The sequence below is a fragment of the Epinephelus lanceolatus genome, chromosome 1 (genome assembly GCF_041903045.1).
Source record: "Epinephelus lanceolatus isolate andai-2023 chromosome 1, ASM4190304v1, whole genome shotgun sequence".
NCBI classification, from domain to species: Eukaryota; Metazoa; Chordata; class Actinopteri; order Perciformes; family Serranidae; genus Epinephelus; species Epinephelus lanceolatus.
In genome coordinates this window covers 45785677-45808023 of record NC_135734.1, presented here as the reverse complement: position 1 = coordinate 45808023, position 22347 = coordinate 45785677, and the positions used below count along the sequence as shown (strand labels likewise).

The 22347-nt window shown below is 41.0% G+C and overlaps 1 protein-coding gene across 1 annotated transcript; it reads right to left on the bottom strand.

The window, feature by feature from the left end:
• Positions 1-194: 194 nt before the first annotated feature.
• LOC117256645 (protein-glutamine gamma-glutamyltransferase E-like) lies at positions 195-21685 on the bottom strand. The gene is made up of 15 exons (XM_033626183.2): positions 20859-21685; positions 18651-18821; positions 17831-18085; positions 14570-14688; positions 14134-14262; positions 13009-13186; positions 12674-12809; positions 8965-9074; positions 7253-7368; positions 6992-7118; positions 6626-6903; positions 3143-3311; positions 2786-2949; positions 882-1015; positions 195-623 (listed from the first exon to the last, which is right to left on the bottom strand). Exons 1-15 carry the CDS (start codon positions 21109-21111, stop codon positions 476-478), a joined length of 2487 nt encoding a protein of 828 aa, XP_033482074.2. The 5' UTR covers positions 21112-21685; the 3' UTR covers positions 195-475.
• Positions 21686-22347: the final 662 nt, after the last annotated feature.

The window sequence follows — 22347 nt, the reverse complement described above, 5'->3', positions numbered from 1 at the left end:
TGATGATTTACGCTCATCAAATCTAAAAGGTTCTCTTAATGATGCATGTTGCATTGAGTACTCCCACATCACCCTTTATAGAGAAACTCTACTTATCCATGAGACGTTTTTTGTCTTACTTTGTCTAAAAAGCATGACTTGAAATTGTGTATAGTTCTAGTAATTCCATTACTGCAAACATGTTCAAACTCTCAGACGATTTACTGATATTTATTTTATTTCACATGCTGAGGAGAAACTTATCAAAAATAGCCCACCTCTACCCTCACCTGTTACAAAGCAGAGTCATTGTTGCACTGTTGTGGACACCTTACTGACATTAAAGGGATACTTCACCCGCATATGACCATTTGTATAATAATTACTCCCTGCGTGTTACATTGAATTCTTGAAGAAAACTTTATATTCTTCCATACCTCCACAGTAAACCTTTCTGAGTAAACATATGTGACTCTCAGTCAGCATCAGGGAGAATTTACTTCTCGATGTTGACCGGGCAAGAGACCTTGACGTCTCTGAAGCTGTTGCAGTCGAAGTCGGCCATGGCGGTCTTCTCACCGGCCTTGTATGGGTAAAAAAAGAACTTGACACGAACTTGTCTGTTTGGCCTCAGATCTGGAATCCTGTGAGTAACACAAAGAGTAAAAATAAACAAAGATTAGTTTGAGAGTAAAGCTCTTTATGTTGCCTGGTGTTGTCTGGATTATAAAAAGGAAACACAACTTTGAATGGATGCACTGTTTTGCCGTCATATACCACAAACTAAAGCTGGGTGTCAAACCACAAAACCTTTTTGGTGCCGACTCAAATGTGTCCGTAGCGCCAAGTATCGAAAACTGTCAGGTACCAAAAGATGATCAGCTGTAAGAAAACACACTCACTTGACTTCAACCTCATCTCGCCACAGGCCACTTCCAGAGAGAGTCAGATGGCAGTTTGTCAGTGTCTCGTTGGCCGGGTTCCTGAAAACCACCTCCCCTACCGCTTCACGGTGGACTCGGAGCGTACCGAAAATCTGGAATACACACATTTTAACAGATAATTCAGATACACTCAGTCAGGAAACCAAACTGCAACCTCTTGAAACATCACTTCCCATCATGCATCAAGATGAGAGAAAAACAGCCCAAACACAAGATGTGCTTTTATGTAAAGAAGTTTGCAGTGTACATTTAAGGTTATATTTTTTTATATCATGAGCGTCGACAAAAATTTTTAATAAATAGATGTATGACTTTATTTTAAACCAAAAAAAAAAACATAATTAAAAACAAACAAGACGTGGATAACAGTGTCCAAACAGAAGTAGGCAGAAGTAAAAATTATAAGTCCCTGTCCCTTCCTTACATTTCTTTTTTTAACTTATACAATATTTCAACAAATTCTACAGTCTATTTACAACCCAATTAAATAAATAAGTAATAAACCCAGTTTATTTACAGTCAAAGTACCACCCAGTGTTACTAAATAAATATGCACTCTAACACAACCTGTCCTCATCTATATATCTGCCAAAAATATCCTCGTTGTATATATTTTTTTTAATTGATTGATTGATGATTTATTGATGTTAATTATTATATTTGTCTCCCAAACTCTAACCAAGTAATGACATAACAATGGCCCACATTTAAGTAAAAGTACTGACACCACTTTGTAAAATACTTCCTGCATTCAAAACCTTAAATAAAAGTATGTAAGTATTTTCAGCTAAATATACTTGAATTACTCAAAGTAAAAGTATTTTCTCTGCAGTAAATGTTCCCTGTCAGTGTTTTACTACACTATCTGATGTTTTTGGATTATTATTACTGCTGCATTAGGCTCCGATCAAACAGAATGCATTTTGCAGACCCTAAAAAAGAGGGTGGGTCATGGGGAGTACCACCAGTTGGTCCAGGAGCTTCTCCTCGATGATGGCTGTTTCTAGGCATATTTTGACAACCTGCTCTCTATCGTCCAGCTGTATAGCTCTGGGTATCCAGCAACCAATACCACCAATTTCTCCTCCATTGTTTACCAACTGTAAACTTGTTGTTGTGACCACCACAGAAGGCCCGCCTCTCAAATCATCCAATTGGACAAAGATGACGAAAAAAGAAACGTGGGGCACTTTTCCGCTCTGAGATGAAGTTTTTCAACTCAATGTGTTTAGAGCGCTGCGGCAAAAATGCCAGGCGCCTAGAGCGCAGATATGTGGGGCAGGCTGCAATGCAAAACCGCAAGCAAAAAGCTTCATTCTCATTAAAAACAATTACAAAAAGCCGCCTCCAGCTGCTAAAACACTTTCCGTGTGATCAGGGCCTATATGTTGCATTTTACTGTAGATGTTGAAGGTTGTGCTCATTTTCACTCCTAAATATACTGTTGGATAGTTTCACCTACAGCAATGCATCATGTTCTATAAGATGAGTGAGGAAGATTCTGACATGCTTGTGAAAAATACAGACGTCGTGTGCAAAAGTCAATTTGTCTTGGGCTCTACACTCATATTGCAACTATAAAAATACAACGTAGTACATCAGCAAATCAACATTATGCACCAGATGTAACAAAACAAACAAAAGATGAATGAATAAAAAACTTCAAGCACGTTGCCATTATTTAAAGCTTTATAGACAAAGGTATTAATGAATTATATTAGTATTGCTATTACTATTTCATTAGTTTTTAGATTGTTTTTCTAAAATCCCAGACTTTGAGTGTGAGATGAGATACCAATGTGACAAACAGCTGAATGAAGCCAGACAATACGGGATATTAGAGACAGAGGTTTTATACTGACCTCCAGGGAAATGGGAGGGTCAAGCAGCACAACTTCATCATCAGCCAGGTACGTGTGATCTGGGTTCTCCATGTCTGTAACCACAGCTGATACGTTCATGCTGTCAGCATTAATCATGTGTTCATGGTAGATGATGAACGGGATCCGGATAGGGATTGACAGAGCTTTGAGAGACAGAGAGGAGACGGAAGATTTAAAGTCGGTTCACAACAAATTCCATAAAAACATACAATGTTTTCTCACCTATCCCTCATAGTGTCTAAACCTGCAGACGGTTTTGGTTTTATTTCTCCACCCTTTTATTTATCTGCCTCCAGCAGTCAACAGAAACACCTCTGTCCAGTGAAAGAGATTCACCTTTCCCAAGTTCCAGTGACCTCTCCATAACCTCATGCTTGATGTTGACAGCTGGCCTGCCGTTGTAATGCATGGCTTGGACGCTGATGTTGATGGACAGCTGCCTGGCAGTACTGCTCTTCAGCGTCAGCTTCAAACTCACATCCATCCCGTTTGTCGGGTGAGTCACCTGCCATGGCAGGACGGAGACATAGATGAAGGGCCAAATGAAACTTAATTGAAACAAAGCTAAGTTGGTCTTTAATAAGGTTGATCAGTTCAGTGTTACATAAGAGTAATTATGCACTCGAGCTTGTGCTCTACCATGGGATGGTGAGAGTGTTTCTGCATGGGCACGCTATACAACAGTGCCAAAAAAACATTCCTTATTTGGGTGTGCTTTACGCAAATAAATGTGAAACCCCCATTCCATAATAACAGTTAAAGGTGTGTGTTTGTTTAAGCATGAGCCGGATTAGGGTGATTTTGTAACAGCTAAGAGGAGGTGTTAGGCACAGTGGCGTGCACAGACTTTTTGAAGGGCAGGGGCGAAAAGAAAAAAAAGGGCACATACAGCCACTGCAGAGGGCACTAAGTTCCACGTGTTTTCAAGGGCGCTTTCGACATGTTTATACAGTACAGGCCAAAAGTTTGGACACACCTTCTCATTCAATGCGTTTTCTTTATATTCATGACTATTTACATTGTAGATTCTCACTGAAGGAATCAAAGCTATGAATGAACACATGTGGAGTTATGTATTTAACAAAAAAAGGTGAAATAACTGAAAACATGTCTTATATTCTAGTTTCTTCAAAATAGCCACCCTTTGCACACTCTTGGCATTCTCTCCATGAGCTTCAAGAGGTAGTCACCTGAAATGGTTTTCCAACAGTCTTGAAGGAGTTCCCAGAGGCGTTTAGCACTTGTTGGCCCCTTTGCCTTCACTCTGTGGTCCAGCTCACCCCAAACCATCTCGATTGGGTTCAGGTCTGGTGACTGTGGAGGCCAGGTCATCTGCCGCAGCACTCCATCACTCTCCTTCTTGGTCAAATAGCCCTTACACAGCCTGGAGGTGTGTTTGGGGTCATTGTCCTGTTGAAAAATAAATGATCGTCCAACTAAACGCAAACCGGATGGGATGGCATGTCGCTGCAGGATGCTGTGGTAGCCATACTGGTTCAGTGTGCCTTCAATTTTGAATAAATCCCCAACAGTGTCACCAGCAAAACACCCCCACACCATCACACCTCCTCCTCCATGCTTCACAGTGGGAACCAGGCATGTGGAATCCATCCGTTCACCTTTTCTGCGTCTCACAAAGACACAGCGGTTGGAACCAAAGATCTCAAATTTGGACTCATCAGACCAAAGCACAGATTTCCACTGGTCTAATGTCCATTCCTTGTGTTTCTTGGCCCAAACAAATCTCTTCTGCTTGTTGCCTCTCCTTAGCAGTGGTTTCCTAGCAGCTATTTGACCATGAAGGCCTGATTCGCGCAGTCTCCTCTTAACAGTTGTTCTAGAGATGGGTCTGCTGCTAGAACTCTGTGTGGCATTCATCTGGTCTCTGATCTGAGCTGCTGTTAACTTGCGATTTCTGAGGCTGGTGACTCGGATGAACTTATCCTCAGAAGCAGAGGTGACTCTTGGTCTTCCTTTCCTGGGTCGGTCCTCATGTGTGCCAGTTTCGTTGTAGCGCTTGATGGTTTTTGCGACTCCACTTGGGGACACATTTAAAGTTTTTGCAATTTTCCGGACTGACTGATCTTCATTTCTTAAAGTAATGATGGCCACTCGTTTTTCTTTAGTTAGCTGATTGGTTCTTGCCATAATATGAATTTTAACAGTTGTCCAATAGGGCTGTCGGCTGTGTATTAACCTGACTTCTGCACAACACAACTGATGGTCCCAACCCCATTGATAAAGCAAGAAATTCCACTAATTAACCCTGATAAGGCACACCTGTGAAGTGGAAACCATTTCAGGTGACTACCTCTTGAAGCTCATCGAGAGAATGCCAAGAGTGTGCAAAGCAGTAATCAGAGCAAAGGGTGGCTATTTTGAAGAAACTAGAATATAAAACACGTTTTCAGTTATTTCACCTTTTTTTGTTAAGTACATAACTCCACATGTGTTCATTCATAGTTTTGATGCCTTCAGTGAGAATCTACAATGTAAATAGTCATGAAAATAAAGAAAACGCATTGAATGAGAAGGTGTGTCCAAACTTTTGGCCTGTACTGTGTGTTATACAAATGGCACATTATATAGCCTTAAAACAGACTAACTAGACAGACTACTCAAGTTAGTTTGTAGTTAGGATCAGCATCCACGAGAACTGTGTAGATTCAACATTGGACTGTGAAGAACACACAGACACATGGATGTATGAAAGAAATAAATCCCTGGGGGAGTCTGGGGGTCCTCCCCACAAACATTTTCAATTAAGTAGATGCCATTTCCTGTATTCTAGTGCATTTTAACACCATATTAGCACCAGATACACATATTAGCACCGGTGGTGTGTTTAGTATAAGACAGTTGTTTTGCCAGTGAACCTTGTGAGTTGTGATGGAGCCGACTTTTGTAACGTTACTTTTGTTAAATGTTGCTGTTGTCCCTGGTTTTATATGAGTAGAGGAAAAGTATGCTAGCCACTAAGCTAATTTATACAATGTAAAATGCCATAGGCTTGTACTAAAAACATTAGCATGTTGTATTTGTGTGTTTAAAGTGTGTTTCGAATCAACTTAACTTTACAGCACTTCACAGAAACCCCGCTGTCGACTAGTGTTTTGGAGGTTTAACTGCAGAGTGACACAGACACACCACTGCACAAGTATAAATGCTCACAACGCCGTAGGCCACAGTAAAGGGTCTGCCACACAAGTTTCAATCCCCCTTAACTCTGCACGCTGTTGTCTGTTTAACATTTAGCTTTCGCTCAGTGCTACATCACCAGCCACATCACTGGAAGAAAATGTTGGCATCGTATGTTTCTTCAAACCACAGATTCATAACATGGGCACATTTCATACGTATCATATCAACATCTCTAAACTGATGTAGTTTATGAGCTGACACTGTGATCTGGAGGTGGAGGAGAGGGTGGATGGCGTATCACCTAGGTGAGAAGACTGCCAAGCTGCAGACCATTGTTTGTGACTCACAAACAACAAAACCGGTTGTGATTTAGCGGGTCATTGCTGTGTTTCCAGCAACTTCTTAGCCACCAAACACAGTTGTTTTTTGTCCTTGTGTTTCTCCCAGGGTAGTGCCACAGATAGCGGTTGATTTTTACTGAGACGTCACTGCATTTCCAGCAGGGATCGGACCCCCAAAATGTGATCTTTTCCTAATCATAACCAAATGGTTTTTGTGCCTAAACCTAACCAGAGAAAAAAACATTGAGAAACAAAATTGAGACTAAAAATAAGATAAAAAACACACTGTTCAATTGCACTAAAGGGAAACTCAGGGACTTTGCTTTCTGTGACGCACCTCTACAAACGTCATGACCACTGGTGGAACTGGAGCTGGAGCTGGAGCTGGAGCTGGAGCTTCCTCATCCTCCTCTGTCTCGTCATTGTCTGGCTCCTCCACCTCTTCATCCTCAGCACCCTCCTCTGTCTCGACGCTGTCCTCCCCTTCTTCAGCGCCGTCATTCTCCTCCATCTCTTCTTCTTCTTCTTCCTCCATCTCTTCATCGTCATCAGTTGCAGAGTAGTCTTTGGTGACGTTGACGGCATACTTAAAGACAGCCCTCTCCTTATCTGACCCTATAAATGAAGAAATTCGGTCAATTTCCAGAGCCACTACTGTAGTTCAGTAGTTTGTGTGTGTGATCTGTTTGTTAGGTGAACCCACCCTCTTTTGGTTTGTAGGTGTCGGTGACGTCCACCCTCTTTTTGGAGCCGACAGCCTTGGTGGAGGTATTGATACCAACTCTCCCAGGGAAAGACTCGATCTTTGTTTGTGAGCCATCTTCTTTGACCTGACAGGACAAACAAAAGAAACAACGAAAAGAAACAATGCATCACACAAAATCTGCAATCAAAGTAGCTTTTGCTGCAGCCCTTGATTAAATGTATATGTTGATGAGGTTAGACTCAAGCTCTGCTCACTGACCAGCCATTCAACAATGTCAGCATTGACCTCAGCAAAGACAAAAGGGCAGTCATATTTGAGGTCTACTTGTCCGATCCGGATGGCTTTGACCGAGGCTGGACCGCAGCAGTAAACATCTACAGGAGAAGAGACAATTAAATCATGAAATGCTGTAACAAACTGCTCAACTTAAAGTAGATTTTTTTTTCCACCACAGAAAACCACTGTCTGATCTGAATTCCTCACTTTGCTGCCACGTGATGTCCTAATTGCTGTATTGTCGGCAACTGGAAAATGTTTCACCTCGTATCTAAGAGGCTTCGTCAGTCCTGAACTTAAGACTCCTCTTGGATAGAGTTTCCTTTTAATACAAAAAGAAACTCACATATGCAATCATAATCTCCTGCAGTCAAAGAGAACTTCTACAGGTGATAACTTTAAAAGGATACTTTGCAGATTTTCAACCAGCTTTGTGTCATAACTGTGGGTAGTATGTGTAAATGAACTATGGTAAACTTCCCTCCATCTAACCAGCGCCTTCATCTTCCTGCTCCCCTCCCAGAAAAACTCAACCTGATGATGCAAAACACGTCTTGCTGGCTCTCGGGCTGTTGCTCAAACTGCAGGCTGAACTTCCACATTTTTGTCTTGTCTGTCAGAAGAGGACCACACCCCCTCCCCGATAACTATGATGATAATTTTTCATCAATGACCTTTTTTTCCATGACGAAAACACAACAATGAAGAGCTAAAAATAGATCTTGATAATAAAAAGTAAGACAAAATCGATTATTTTTTATCATCGATGAGACAAGACGTGACGAAAATGTGGTGGACTATCTGACACTGAAAGCTGAGAGCAGCCGTGCTTGTAATTTTCTTCACATGCTGCATAAGAGACAGGCTGGTAAACTCAAGTTAATAGTCCACACCAGGATGTTTACATAGCCAGCAAAAACACTCACACTGGAGCAGCGTGCACCGTTGGTGCGAGTTGTGAGCTGTAATTCAGCAGTAAATAATCAGCCGTGTGTGTCTGACTGTGGATGGTGGAGCTATTGAATGAATTTTGTGGAGTTTGGGAGTTGCAGCGGTGGCTGTTAGCAGTTAGCTCCGGTCATTAGCCGCGGAACGGCAGTGGAGCAAGCGGCCACTGGCCGTCGGACTTCACAGCTGATCCCCGCAGGAAATGACAATTTGTAAGTGTGTAGAAATTATTAGTTGTTGTAGTAAAAATTGTCTAAATTAAATTTCTATACAACCTGTCACCTTGACTCTCATTCACTGGATTAGTTTGACGACCAAAAACATGGAAAACATAATGACTAAAATGTCGGGAATTTTTCTCGACTTAAACGTTTAGAATTTTCGTCAACTAAAACTATGACGGATAAAAATGACTAAAATATGTCTACAACTAATAAGCATTTTTCTGCATTATGAAAAGACTCTTTCCAGCAGTGAAATACTTCTTTAAAGGGGCTTTCCAGCCCGTTCTCATTCCCTGGTCATCATCATCTGCATCAAAGTCATTTTTTCATTGCATGCTACCATTAAATTATTTTTCTAAATCCCTGTTTGGATGGCATTGGACTTATGAGTGACACTGTTGATAAAATCTCAGAGTAGAAACAGGTCAGCGTGTAAAATTAGGGCGAGAAATAAGGTCATCAGAGCAGGGAAGAAAGCACATCACATTTAAAGTTTATGGAGATAAACAAAGGAGTCCGTACTATCGCTCATCTCCTGCGGTGTTGGATCCAGAACTTGCCAGCCGTCATATTTGCCTGTTTCTGACAGGTCAGGGCGCTTCATGTACGACTCCGTCCACACGTGGAAGTTCCTAAAACACAAAACAGCATTCAGATTCTGCCACAGTGGTGCAGTGAGACTGAAATACATCACTGATAAACTGGATTTAGAAGAACCAGAACATTCTGGTCCAACACACGGCCTCCTGCTTGTTTATGGTTGACTCTGTGTGTTGAATACAAACCAACTAGCCAACAGTTTGCAAGGCTGGGGTAGAGATGCATGCTCAAAAGAAAAGCCAACATTTCTGGTTGGAAGGAGAAACACAACTACTTTCAAACATCATAAAAGACTTGGATATCAACAGGTTTGTGGCTATGCGCAAATATGGTAAACTTCCCTCAACCACCTTTTCAAGAAGGTGAGAAAAACATTTTATTTTCTTCTGTTATCAGTAATGTGAGACAGGTAAATGAAATGAAACAGGTGCAGTTAACTCCGTATCATCTGAACCATCCAAAAAGTCAAACGAAAATAGTTCGACATTAAACTAGATGCAAAAAACACGCTCAAGTACACACAATAACAACAGCTACAGCAGGCTCCTCCCAGTCACAGCTCTCTGCTGCAGACGAGTGCATTGCTTACATCAGCAGAGTGACATCTCTGTCAGTCTGCCCTGAGCCTCAGCATTGTTTGTCACTGTTGTAAAATGACAACACTATTAGAACATCTTAATACAGGCAGCCTGATGTAGGCAATAACCCACCGTTAAGTTGAACAACAAGTATGATAGTCTGGCGTAAAACCACACCGTCTCCCTCCAACTCTCTGCCAGATTCGGGTTCAACAGCTGCCTGGTCGGACGGCAAATTGCTTTCCCACGTCCACAGGTCTTATTAAACCAAAACTTAATTTGAAATATTATTTACGTCTCCCACATCACGCCTCTGATAATTAAATAAAGAAAAATGATGTGCAGTTTGGGGCTGCGGTGCATAAAGAGGGCAGAGGAGGAGCATGTTGGTTTGGTTTCCACCTTCCTGGAATAGATGACATCACGATGGGGTCTGATCGCCAAAGACATTTCTCATACCTAAGTGCACCTGTAAATAAATTCTCTAAGAACGAGTCTCTCCTGATTAATGATATGATGATATAAAGATATGGGTTCACAAGAATTCGACGGATGATCAGACGCACAACCCGAAAACACAGCCACAGCTATCACTGGCATGAACGCATAAAACATTTAAAATGTCAACAGTATTTAGTCATATTGTTTTCTGATGTTTTCTGTTTTTCTGGGTGGAGAATGGCGGCGTGCACAGACGCAGCGGCTCAGTGCTCTCTGAAACCTCCAACTCTGAAACCGCACATATCCACTATGTGAGTGGATATGTGTGGGGCTGAGTGAGTCATCGCTCTCATACAGTTCAGATGAACTCTTAAATATTGGAATTGATTTGGGATGATTGTGTACACGTATGTGTTGTGTATTTATTACTGTCTATTTTTCTTATTTTTATATTCAGGCACGGCACAGCAAATTTCATTGTACTTCCTGTGCAATGACAATAAAGTCTATTCTGATATTTGAGTATAACACTTAAGGTGTTGGGAAAGACCCAAAAAAAAAAAAGTATTCAAAGCGTCATGGCATGACATGCTGTCATGATAATAGGCCTGAGAATGTGTTTAATGTGAAACCTTTTTACTCTGATCCGACCTCTATAAACTGGGAACACTTTCTCATTAAAAACATGGCAGATTGCCCTTGTTAATTTGGTTTTTATTCATTTTTGTCATTTACTCAGCTGTAAGGAGTGGCACTGGTCTGGCACGATACTTTACACACCCATGGGAATTTACAAGGCAGTGTGTCCATGAATAATTCAGCAGCATGTGAATATTATATCAGCACAGACATGGAAAAGGAATCTTTAAATAAATTCGAAAACGTCTGTAACGTGTGCTGCTAACTAGCTAGCTAACAGCTTAAAATAACTTGTGTAGTGTGACAGCATGGGTCCTTTTTTTTCCTAAATGCAGTGATATTTTTTAAATATTATTTTTGAATTATGATTGTAATGTTTTGTATACACATAATCTATCCACCTTATTCTTAGCCCCCATGATACCTTGCGTGAACTAGAAAAGCATTCAGAGTGCAGACCTCAGCCAAGTAAGTGATATTCCCTCCCCCTCTGCATCAGATTTTGCAGCCTGCATCACAGTTAGGTTATTTGCATCACTATCATTATTAGGTTATATATGCCTTCACCATGGAGACACTGTGGTGTATTTATTTCATTTTTATTTTGTAACAAAACAGAATATAATATGTTTTTTTGTATTTTTCACTTTCTTTTTTTCCAACACAGCACATCAATTTCAACTTTAGTATTACAACAATATTTAGCAAGTAGAAGAAGACATGCTTTCCAGCCACCAGATGGTACTATTTTCACCGTGTCATTAGAAATTGGAATTGCTGCTGAGGCTGTCAGACGATAGACTTCATTATTTTATCCATTTTGCTTCAATCGATCAACACCAAAATTTTATCATCTGTTCCTTGTCCCATTATCCACCTTTCCTAAAAATTTCATCAAAATTTGTTTGTAACTTTTTGAGTTATTTTGCAGACAAACAAACAAACAAACAAACAGACAAACAGACAACACCGACAAAAACATAACCTCCTTGGCGGAGGTAATTATGTGTTCAACTTCCAGCGTTGAGCCGAAACCGGTGATTTCCAGTGGTAACAGTTTGTTTACAGTACTCTATTCTTCTTTCCAAGAGTAATTGGGAAATAAAACGTGGAACACACCACCTGTTATAGCTCAAACAGGATCATGTGATCATACCTCTGCCATCTCTGACAGCCATCTCAAAGCTTTGTGTTTTTTTTTCTTTTTCAACCGAGCACGCTAGCAATTAACTCACCTTGCTCCGTTAAAATATTAACTTTAACATGGCCCGAGCTAGCTTAAGGTTAACATCTACTCCTTCTAAAGATGATTTCTTATTTCTGATGAATATGAATGATACGAACATAATTCAGTATTAACTGTAGCTCCATGTAAAGTGAATAAATGTGATGCTTCACAGCTAATCCTCCGCTCATCTGCATTAGCAATGCAGTTTACACGTTTTTTTAACTTCCGATATAAAAACTGTTCTGAGAGAAACATGAAGCTGAATTTAGCAGCAGACTTCAGTTATAGTCATATAAAGTAGTAGTTAAAAAAATAACTTTTGGCATTCGTTTTTTTATATGATATAATGGACGTACGGTAAATCAGTAACACATTCTCAGCCCTAATGACTAAATACATATTTCAATGTATGTCGCTGAGTTTATTTTACAATGAGCAATTTTCTAATGTAGATTGAGAATGAAGTCAGACGGGGAATGACAGGGATCATGTACTGACGTTGAGTGACGGACCTGTCAGTCTAAGTGTCATTCTCTTCTGCTAATTCTGATTTGATATTTTTTCGCGATGTCTCGTGAAACTTTATTTCTCAAATCAATGGCCCTCAGGAATAAGGTGCATATGATCAGTCGGTCACATTACAGATCAATGTATTGAATTTAAGGAAACTGGAAACTGAAGGACAGAATGTGGTGGGACATGTTTTACTTTTGATGGACTTGTATTAAAGCGCTGTGTGTCTCACCAAACACTGTCATGGGTCTGTTTTGGTGTGACTCCCTCTTCGGCGTAAAACCGGTCGATGGTCAGATTCCCATTGGTGTCGTGGGCTGACGCAAAATTGGTGATCGTGCGGGTGGGCACACCCAGCAGACGCATCACTGGAACCAAACACAAAGATTTGAGTCATTCCAGTAAGTCCCAAACCTAAACACATTCAATCTACAATCATATAAAACAGAGAAGAGAAACAAGTCCATACATTTGAGTCAAAAATTGTCAGTTAAGTTTGCGATGACTGGAGTTGATAATTATCTTTACATATGTTCCAGGTGTGGGACCTGCAGAGTGAGACGTTACCTGAGCACATCACACCAGCGAACACCCAGCACTGCCCGTACTTGACCGGTTTGCAATCACTGTCGTACCAGCGTTTAAGGATGGCGTGACTGCCACTCCAGTGAGAGGGTGAGAACCCGTCTTCATAATTGCCTCCCCAGTTTCCCTCCAAGACACCGTGGTCATCTTCAGAGTTGATCTGGAAGAAAACAAGGAAACTCTCATTCTTACAATGTGACTTTTTTTTGCCTCAAAATCACAACTCCAAAGAATGACCCTAAAACCGTGTCACGAGAGACATTTTCCAAGTCTTCTTAATGTTTTTATATGTGGCCTTTCTAACAGGCCTTTCTGTATAATGAATAATTTTACTTTTAACCCTTTAGTGATTTGACTGGCTGTGGGGGAGGGGCATGAAGTGGATATCATGGGAAACACTGAAGGTGGGGATGGGTCATGTGGCTTCATACCACCGTTCAAAAATATACTGATAAGGAACCATCCCTTTATTTCTCTCTCTCACACACACATACAGGAGCTAGTGTGAAATTACATAGGAGAAAAACACAGTTTGAGCACCTACTGCTTCACCAACCTGCCTCCCTGCACAGACGAGTTCTTGACTCCACAGTGTCGCATGTCAAAGTATCTTTGTGCAAGATACTGAACCCCAAATTGCTCCCGATGCCTGTTCCATTGGTTTGTGGGTATGTGTGAATGATCACTGAATAGCAGGTGGCACCATGTATGGTTGCCTTGGCCACCAGTGTGTGACTGTGTGAATGTGACGTAGTGTAAAAGCACTTTGAGTGGTCAGCAGACTAAAAAAAAGCGCTATACAAGGGCAGTCCATTTACAGTTTACTCAAGTAAGTTACCCGAGTGCTTCCACCACCACCACCATCTTAGTTTATCATGTTAGCACAATAATACTTGCTAATAAGCACAGAAAACCCAAAATAAAAACCCTACTTTTACTCTCATTTAGGGGTTGAGACTTTAATTTGTTGCAGACTCCATCCCCAGCCCCAACATGGCATCACTCTGAATCACGTAACGGCCGGATTTTGACACACAACAGTCAGAAATGTCGGCCTGTAAATGCTTCGCTGCTGTAAAAGGTTCATGGAGTTGTCTTGTGTCCTACCATGGCGCTGATCACGCGGCCGACGTAGACGGGGTCGCTGCGAGAGGCAACATCTTCAGCTGGGTTCTCATAGTGTTTGTGGCTGATGTCCAACATCTTTAAAGAAATTTTCACTATGTCTTCCTCAAACTGGACAGAAGCAGACAGGAAGAGAGGTGAGGAGGTGCAAGTTCATGTTACTGATGGTAACACAGTGGTGTTAAACTGAAGATGGGATTATTATGTAAACTTTATAAGAGACATCATCTGCTCTTATTTTATATCAGACTGCAATTATTGATTATTTATGACATATAATAATAAAACCTAGAGATGCATGATATACTGAATAAAGGCTACGTATTCAGTAGTGGTTAAATTTCACAATTAGGTATTCAGTTGCTTATAAGATTAAAATCTTTATGGCTGTTATTTGTGTGTGTGTGTGTGTGTGTACCTGTCCCAAGTCCCAGTCTAGAGGCATGATGTAGTCTTTACTTCCTCTGTACAAGACTCCTTGTTCATTCATCACATACTCCTCCACCTCCTTCGCATTTTCCATGTACACCTGGTCGTCTGCAGAGAGTGAATACATGCAGACAGACAGACAGTGTTCGGTTAAGAAGTATTCAAATACTTTACTTCAGTAAAAGTCCTGCATTCAAAGTCTTACACATAAGATAACATCAGCATTATCAGTAAAATGTATTTAACGTATTAAAAGTAAAAGATAGCAGTATATTTACTCAAGTACTGCACTTGAGTACAAACTTATTATACTTTACTTGAGTTGCCACTTTGCCACCTCCCTAATTATGACAGTTGACACGATTCTGGAAAAAATGAGAATCACGATTTTTTGGCTTATAATTGAGATCACGATTCTCTCACGATTTTTTTCAACATAAAGATATATTGTGCTTATTTCCTGATATAAAAGGAAAAGTAACAAAAATTATAAATAAACAATAAAAAAATATCATTAAATAACAAAACCTGTGCCTGATACAAGAGACACAATGCACATAAACTCTGGTCAGCTTGAAGCTGAAGTGTTTGGGGCACCATTACCTGCTCAGATTCAACTAAATGCTTCAAAACTCATTGGACGATGCTTCACAGTGCAGATGGACATTGACCTGAAGCATATTGCAAAAGCAACCAAAGACATTTTTAAGGCAAAGAAGTGGAATGTTCTGCAACGGCCAAGTCATATCATCTGACCTGAATCCAATTGAGCATGCGTTTCTCTTGCTGAAGCCAAAACTGAGGGCAAAACATCCAAAACACAAGCAGGAAGTGCAGACGGCTGCAGTAAAGGGCTGGCAGAGCATCACCAGGGAAGAAACCCAGCATCTGGTGATGTCTATGTGTCCAACACTTCAGGCAGTCATTGACTGTAAAGGATTTGCAACCAAGTATTAAAACTGACTATTTAATTGATGATTATGTTAGTTTGTCCAAATACTTATGAGCCCTTAAAGTTGGAGGACTGTGTGAAGAAATGGTTGTAATTCCTACACGGTTCATACTACATTTTTGAAAAAAGTCTTAAATGAAAGCTGAGAGTCTGCACTTTAAGCAGGTATTCATTGTTTCATTTAAAACCCATTGTGGTGGTGTACAGAGCCAAAATGATGACAACTGTATCATTGTCCAAATAATTATGTACCTGACTGTATATGTCTCTGTATATTTTTACATAAATCCCCAATATTTTATTTGCCTTTAAAAAATCCTCTTTCTTCATTTAATTTGACAATGTTTATCGTATTGTATTATATGTATTAATTCTCTACAGGATCTTATATGTTCTTTAATGTGTGTTCAATTTATTAAAAGAAAAAAAAAAACAAAAAAAATGTTTTGGTGAACCCTGCAGCAAAGTGAACCCTCTTCTGCAGTGTAAACATCTTTCGCTGGCGATTTGACAGTCACTAGAAGCACATTATGACCCTTTGTAAAAGTTTCTGTGTGGTACCTGTGTTGTACATGAGCTAACGTTAGCAGCTAAGGACTGAGAGGCTGTCCGGTGTGTGTGTGTGTGTGTGTGTGTGTGTCTGAGGAGTGTCGGTACGTTAACTTGCCCTTGCCTTGCTGTTTGTCATGTTAATGTTATCGTCGGCAGCCCTGAATAGCTTGTAAAGTTTTAGCATAGTTAGTTAACACATTTGTTATCGGCCCATGTGTTTACTGCTACAGAGAATTAATAAATCTTTGGGTTATTTGCACAACGTCGCCTCTCTGCCGTCTTTTATCACGCTTGCTAATGCTAAGTTAACTTTACCAGCAGGTCTGTATGAGGCACAAACTGAGGCTACAGTGTGCAGTGTGTTTCCCCCCTGTCTCACTGCTTTCCAATCTGCCGGCCGGCTGGTTCTCTGCATCACGTGATATAACACTGCGTCGTTGGGAGCGCTTGTTTTCAAGCAGATGATGTCCCGACTCCCGGCACGGGCGGGGCTGGCAGAATCGCCGTCACTGAAAAATTAGATCGCATATGCAAATGAATCGAGATCACGATTTTATTACGATTAATCGTGCAGCCCTACTCCTATGTAACAACTGACCTATGGCGAAGTCCTGCCCTCAAACGCGATGAGCCAATCACAGTGCGTATAGCCATTCCCATACACTCAGACATTCTCTGCCTGAACGTCCATTGAAATGCATTACAGAAAGTCAGTTTCGGTCGGTTTTATGAGCTTTTTCTGAGATTTGAAGTTTAAAAATGGTCAAACGGTGTGCATGGGGTACATGCAACTCCGACACAAGGTATCCTGAGAGGCTGGGCGACCAGGTGTATTTTTTACACTTTAAACCACATCTCAACCGAGAAAAGTGTCTCCTTTGGATAAAGTTGTGTGGTAACGTTAGACCACAACATCAACTCAACGTGAATAAGATTAACAATGATGTCTACATCTGTTCTAAGGTAAGTCAACATCGTGTTTGAGGCAACATATTGTCACTTTGCTGGAAAGAAATATAAAGTTATCTTTAACATCTCTAGCTAACGTTAGCTAAAGTTAGCCTAACGTTAGCTCCTAGCTGCGTTGTTCATCATGTCACCTTGGTTGCTGGGAGTTCATTAGCATATTTTGTTCTAGTTTTGTACTTTGGTGATCGTACATTATTGTTAGCTGTTGTCCAAAGGGCTCTAGTTAAGCTAACGTTAACTTCTGGAGCTTAGCTTCATTAAGTTATCTGTAATGGCAGAGATAACAAAGGTTGGCAAACGTTATGCTGAATGATTCAGTGTAAATACTGTAGCACCAAACTAACGGAGAGACACTCTTGGTAAAGATGGTAAAAAGGCCGTTATCCTTTTCTCATATTCTGAGCCAAAAACCTTAACTTCAATGGCACTAACTTGAGATGCGGTTCACAAGCGTACACTGTGACCTGTAAATTTTGGCTTGTAATTTAAGCTTTTCATCGACCTTCTCAACAATAAAATGATGAATATATCCCTCCAATGCGTAGTTTAGGCCCTTTTGGTTACTTCTCAATGACTTCTGATTGTTATGTCTCCAAAAATCATCAATTGCCTCCTGTGAAATGCCGTGTACTGTGACACCTGCCATAGCGCCGGTCACTGAATGTTGATTGTTTGTCCGAGTGAGTGGAGGGGGCGTGGCTTAGCAGTAGGTCAATTTGAATGCAGGAGTTTACTTGTAACAGAGTATTTTAACAGACAGACAGATAATTGACCTACCGCGACACCAGGGGTTGAAGAGCACCACAGGCTTTGCCAGCAGTTTTTCCTCATCCCTGTGCCAACCCATGACGGTGTACTCCCCTATGGGGGCATCAGCTGGGGGGGTGATGCTGAGGACCAGTTTGCCCGACTTTGGGTCAGAGTCTTTGTGAAGCTCCACCTTCCACACTGCCTTTGCTGATGCTGACCGGTTTGCAGTATCTGGGATGCCGAACGTTGATGCTGTCCCCGAGTCCTCGCTTGGTTGTTCTCCTGTAGACAGGGAGTCAGACGTTTCATTTACCGATGTAACAATCCATCCATTCATCCATTCATTCATCCATCCATTGGTTTAAACAGACTGGACCATCCAGTTAATGTAGTGATGTGATATTTCACTAGCTGTCAAGATCCCTCAAACTTTAAGATGTGAAATTAAGGAAAAACTGTGGGAAAGTTTCAAGCTAACTTAAAATGTAGTTTTACAATCTTCAGGGGAAACTCAGTACCGACTAGAGTTGAGCTGAATACTCAGATTAAAATGCATGAAATCTTACTTTATCTTATTTCTTACGCATGTGTAGAAGTGTGCATATTTTCAGTTACTGCTGCTCTGCTAAGCTAAGACGCTAACATTAACTTCCCTGTCAGGCCAACGCTAACTCTTCTGTCTCGCTAACGGTGACAATATTTCATTAATAACAATTCATATGTTTTTATACAGTAAAAAGATGCCACATGGTCGGAGTTCTTTCCAGATATTACTGTGTTTTGGCTTCGTAGAGCAGAACAGACCCTCAAAAAATACTCAAAACAAATAACTTAATGAAACACCAACCTGTACTTGCAACAATTTTGAGTGGGTGAAGTTTAGAGTCGAAAGGTTTCGTCAGTTTAACGTCCACGTCGAAGGGCTGGCCTCGCCTCACAATCAGCTCCGTCAATGAGATTTCACTGGTGTGGTGCAGAAAGTTGTTCTTCATGGGGGAAGGCTGCACAGAGTCAAAGACTGAAAGAGATTAAAAACAAACAACCATGAACAAGTTAATACAATACAACATTTATTTACTTATTTGATGGCAGTGATATTTAATTTCATTACAATCCACTTCTTATAAAGAGCAAATCTCGAGTAGAAGAAAAGTATAATTTATCCGTGACACACACGAAGATAGTGACCATAATTTAATTAATTTGCATAAATCAAATATAATGTCTAACATTTACTTGACCATCTCTTTCATATCCAAAACAAATCAGATTAGTGCAATTTTTAAGGTTGTCATCGTAGTCATAGACATGTATACCAGGGATGCATGATACTGGATTTTTTTGCTCATTGTGCAAATTTAGAAGAAGCATGTTGGCCGATTCTGGTAGTTCATTTTAAAGCTGATATTGGCCGATACCGATGATGTACTGATAATATCGTGCATCCCTTATACATAGACGCTTAACTACATAGACCAAAACCTGTTTTTCTTTGTTTGTTTTGTGTATCAGGCTGTAAACATGTTTATTTCTGCTGTAAAGTTTGGCATTTTAACATGGGAGTCTGTGTGGATTGGCTCGCTCCTGGAGCCAGCCTCAAGTGGCCATTTAAGGAACTGCAGTTTTTGGCACTTGAGTGTTGGCTTCATTTTCAGCCTTGGAGATTGCAGCCTGGTGCTGACCCAGGTGAGGGTCACGCTTGGCGAGCTCAGGTGAGGATGTGGAGAGACCCAGATTCACCTCGACAAACTGGCTGAGCATGTTGACAATTGGCGTGCTGTTTCTGGCAGAAACTGGAGCAGGGCAGGGGTGGACAGGCCAGGTTGCACATGCAACCACTTTTGGCGGAGTTACAGTATGTGGTGAAGAAATGTGCGTGGGTGGGGCATGATGCAACAGGACAGTCTAAGAGAAGAAAAGAAAAATGCTCGGCTCCACCTCAGGCCCCCCAGAACAGCAGCCCGGAAAATCACATCAGCCCCCTCCCCAAAATCTTGCGGGGGCGATGCAGTCACGCACAAACACAATCCAGACTCTGATAAAAGCAGTTTCAGCCGCCAGAGGCAATTTCATTTAACGCTGTGTGTGATACACAGCAGAGACAAGTTTGTGCAACATGAAATGACCCCTTGAACATGACACAGTAAGTCTGAAATACCTTTACAATACCTGTGCCTCAAATGTCCCGGAGGCAATTCTTGACCAGCAATGACTTAGTTGAAATTTTTAACTGTTGAGTTTAAGTTTGTCCATTGCTCCTTTGTCATGAGCTTGTTTTAAACCCCAACGTTGCATTTACAAATAAATATTTTTATATTAACAATAGATCAAATGATAATGTATAACATGAAGGATCTGCTTCCTTTGACGAACCCACAGAGAGTTATCACCTGATGTCTCAGCTGTCGTCAGCTCTACGGAGCATTTTAACCTCAGCATCTTGTTTTTTTGTGTCTCGCCACAGTCATATGAACACTTACAGCAGCAGCTGGCATGAGAACAGGCTTTGACTACCAAACCACAGACAGGCACAGTTTGAGACAAACTGAAAACATGTTTTCTGAATTAAGCTGCTAAAAAGACAGTAAAATAACAGCTGATAAACTGCATTGTCCCTGTTGCTTTTAATGTCTTTGTAGTTTTTTGTGTCGTTGTTGTTTTGTTTCTGTTTTTCTGAGAGACACATTACACCTTGTTATGAAAAACCACATGCCAGATAGCTTCATACGGAAACCAGATATGTGACTGAGCCCATGTGACCCGACAGCAGCAGCTGATCTGTGAGGATTTATTATTATGTTGATTTAATTTACTGTTTGAAGTACATACCAAGCTGTATGCATCATCCTCCAAACTTCCAGCTGACTGTACAATACCGTGTGCTTCTGTCTAAACACATTACACAACCAGATACAACATTACAGACTGTATTCATGTACAGCACAATACACTGCACGCAATCAGGTTTGGGGTGTGGATGCAGAGATCGACACAGGACAAGATAAAACGTGAAAGTGAAAACAGATACCTTTGTTAAAAACTCTAGTGTACTTACTCGACATAGTCCCCCCTGGCATCATTAGAGGAGCCTCACACGTCCCACAGGTTCTACTGATTCGAAGACAGTACAATGCAAACTGACAGGTTGTGTGCAGCGCACTGACCAATGAACCAGCTTTGGCTGATTTTAAAGACCTGGCAAGCCCAGCCCCATTCTCACATTCACATACAACACATCTTGCAACATGGATTTTTGACCACTTCCTGAAACTGCTGCATGCGATCAGACTGAAGGTTCGGTTAAGCATTGAATGATTTTAGCAGGCTTGTTACAGATGTCTGTTCACTTTGCTGCCATCACACTGTATTATGAGTGTGTGTATGTGACTGCATTTCATACTATACTGTGGGATGCGTGCAGACGCTTACTCAGCTCCAATTATATGGGCAGGTAGCAACTTGTGTAACTAAGTGTTTATGACAATAAACAACGTATTGATGGTCTGCACACTGACATAAAAATGAAAGTCAGACATGGTTTGCGAGTGCTGATGAAAATGAATTCATTCATTATTTCTAACCGCTTGTCCTGTTAAGAAACCTGGACTCTGGACAGGTTGCCAGACTATCAAAGGACTGACACATAGATTCACACCACACTCAAACCTACAAGTTCAATTTCAAGTCACCAAATAACCCAACCTGCATGTTTTTGGACTGTGGGAGGAAGTTGCAGCTTGCCTCATCACGTAACAAAAAGACGCAATGAAAAAATATCAAAAGGCAGTTGAAGAAGCGAGAGCGTTGTTCTTCTCTAAATTTAGCAAATCACTCCAACACCAGAATTTTATCCAAGTTAGTAGATTCCGTCATCACTGCCTTTCCCCCGCCATTTTACTAATGCCTCACAAGAGATGCTTTTATGTGATGTCGTCTTTTATTTATTTATATGTATTTATTTCCTTGTTATTGCTTTTGTTGTTTTTGGTCTTTTTATTTGTATTTTGAAGCAGCTGAAATGAGTTTCTTCCGTGGGGTTGCTGGGCTCAGCCTTAGAGATAGGGTGAAGAGCTCAGACATCTGGACGGAGCTCCAAGTAGAGCTGCTGCTCCTTCGCATTTAAAGGGGTCAGTTGAGGTGGTTCAGGTGTCTGATCAGGATCCTCCTGGGCGCCTACTGTTAGAGGTGTTCCAGGTACGTCCCACTGGTAGGAGGCCTCGGGGCAGACCCAGGACACGCTGGAGGGATTACATAACTCATCTGGCCTGGGAACACCTTGGAGTCCCTGAGAAGGAGCTGGAAAGTGTTGCTGGAGAGAGCAACGTCTGGGGTGCTTTGCTTGGCCTGCTGCCCCAGTGACCCAGCCCCGGATCAGCAGATGAAAATGGATGGATTTGTGTTTACTTACTAACATTTTGTGTCCTGCATTCTGTATTTTTTGTCATCTTGTTTTAACTTTTGTTTTATTGCTTTCTGAGTATCCTGTTTCTGCTTTTGCTTTGCATGTCAAAAGACTTTGTAAACTCTGTTTATAAAGGTGCTAT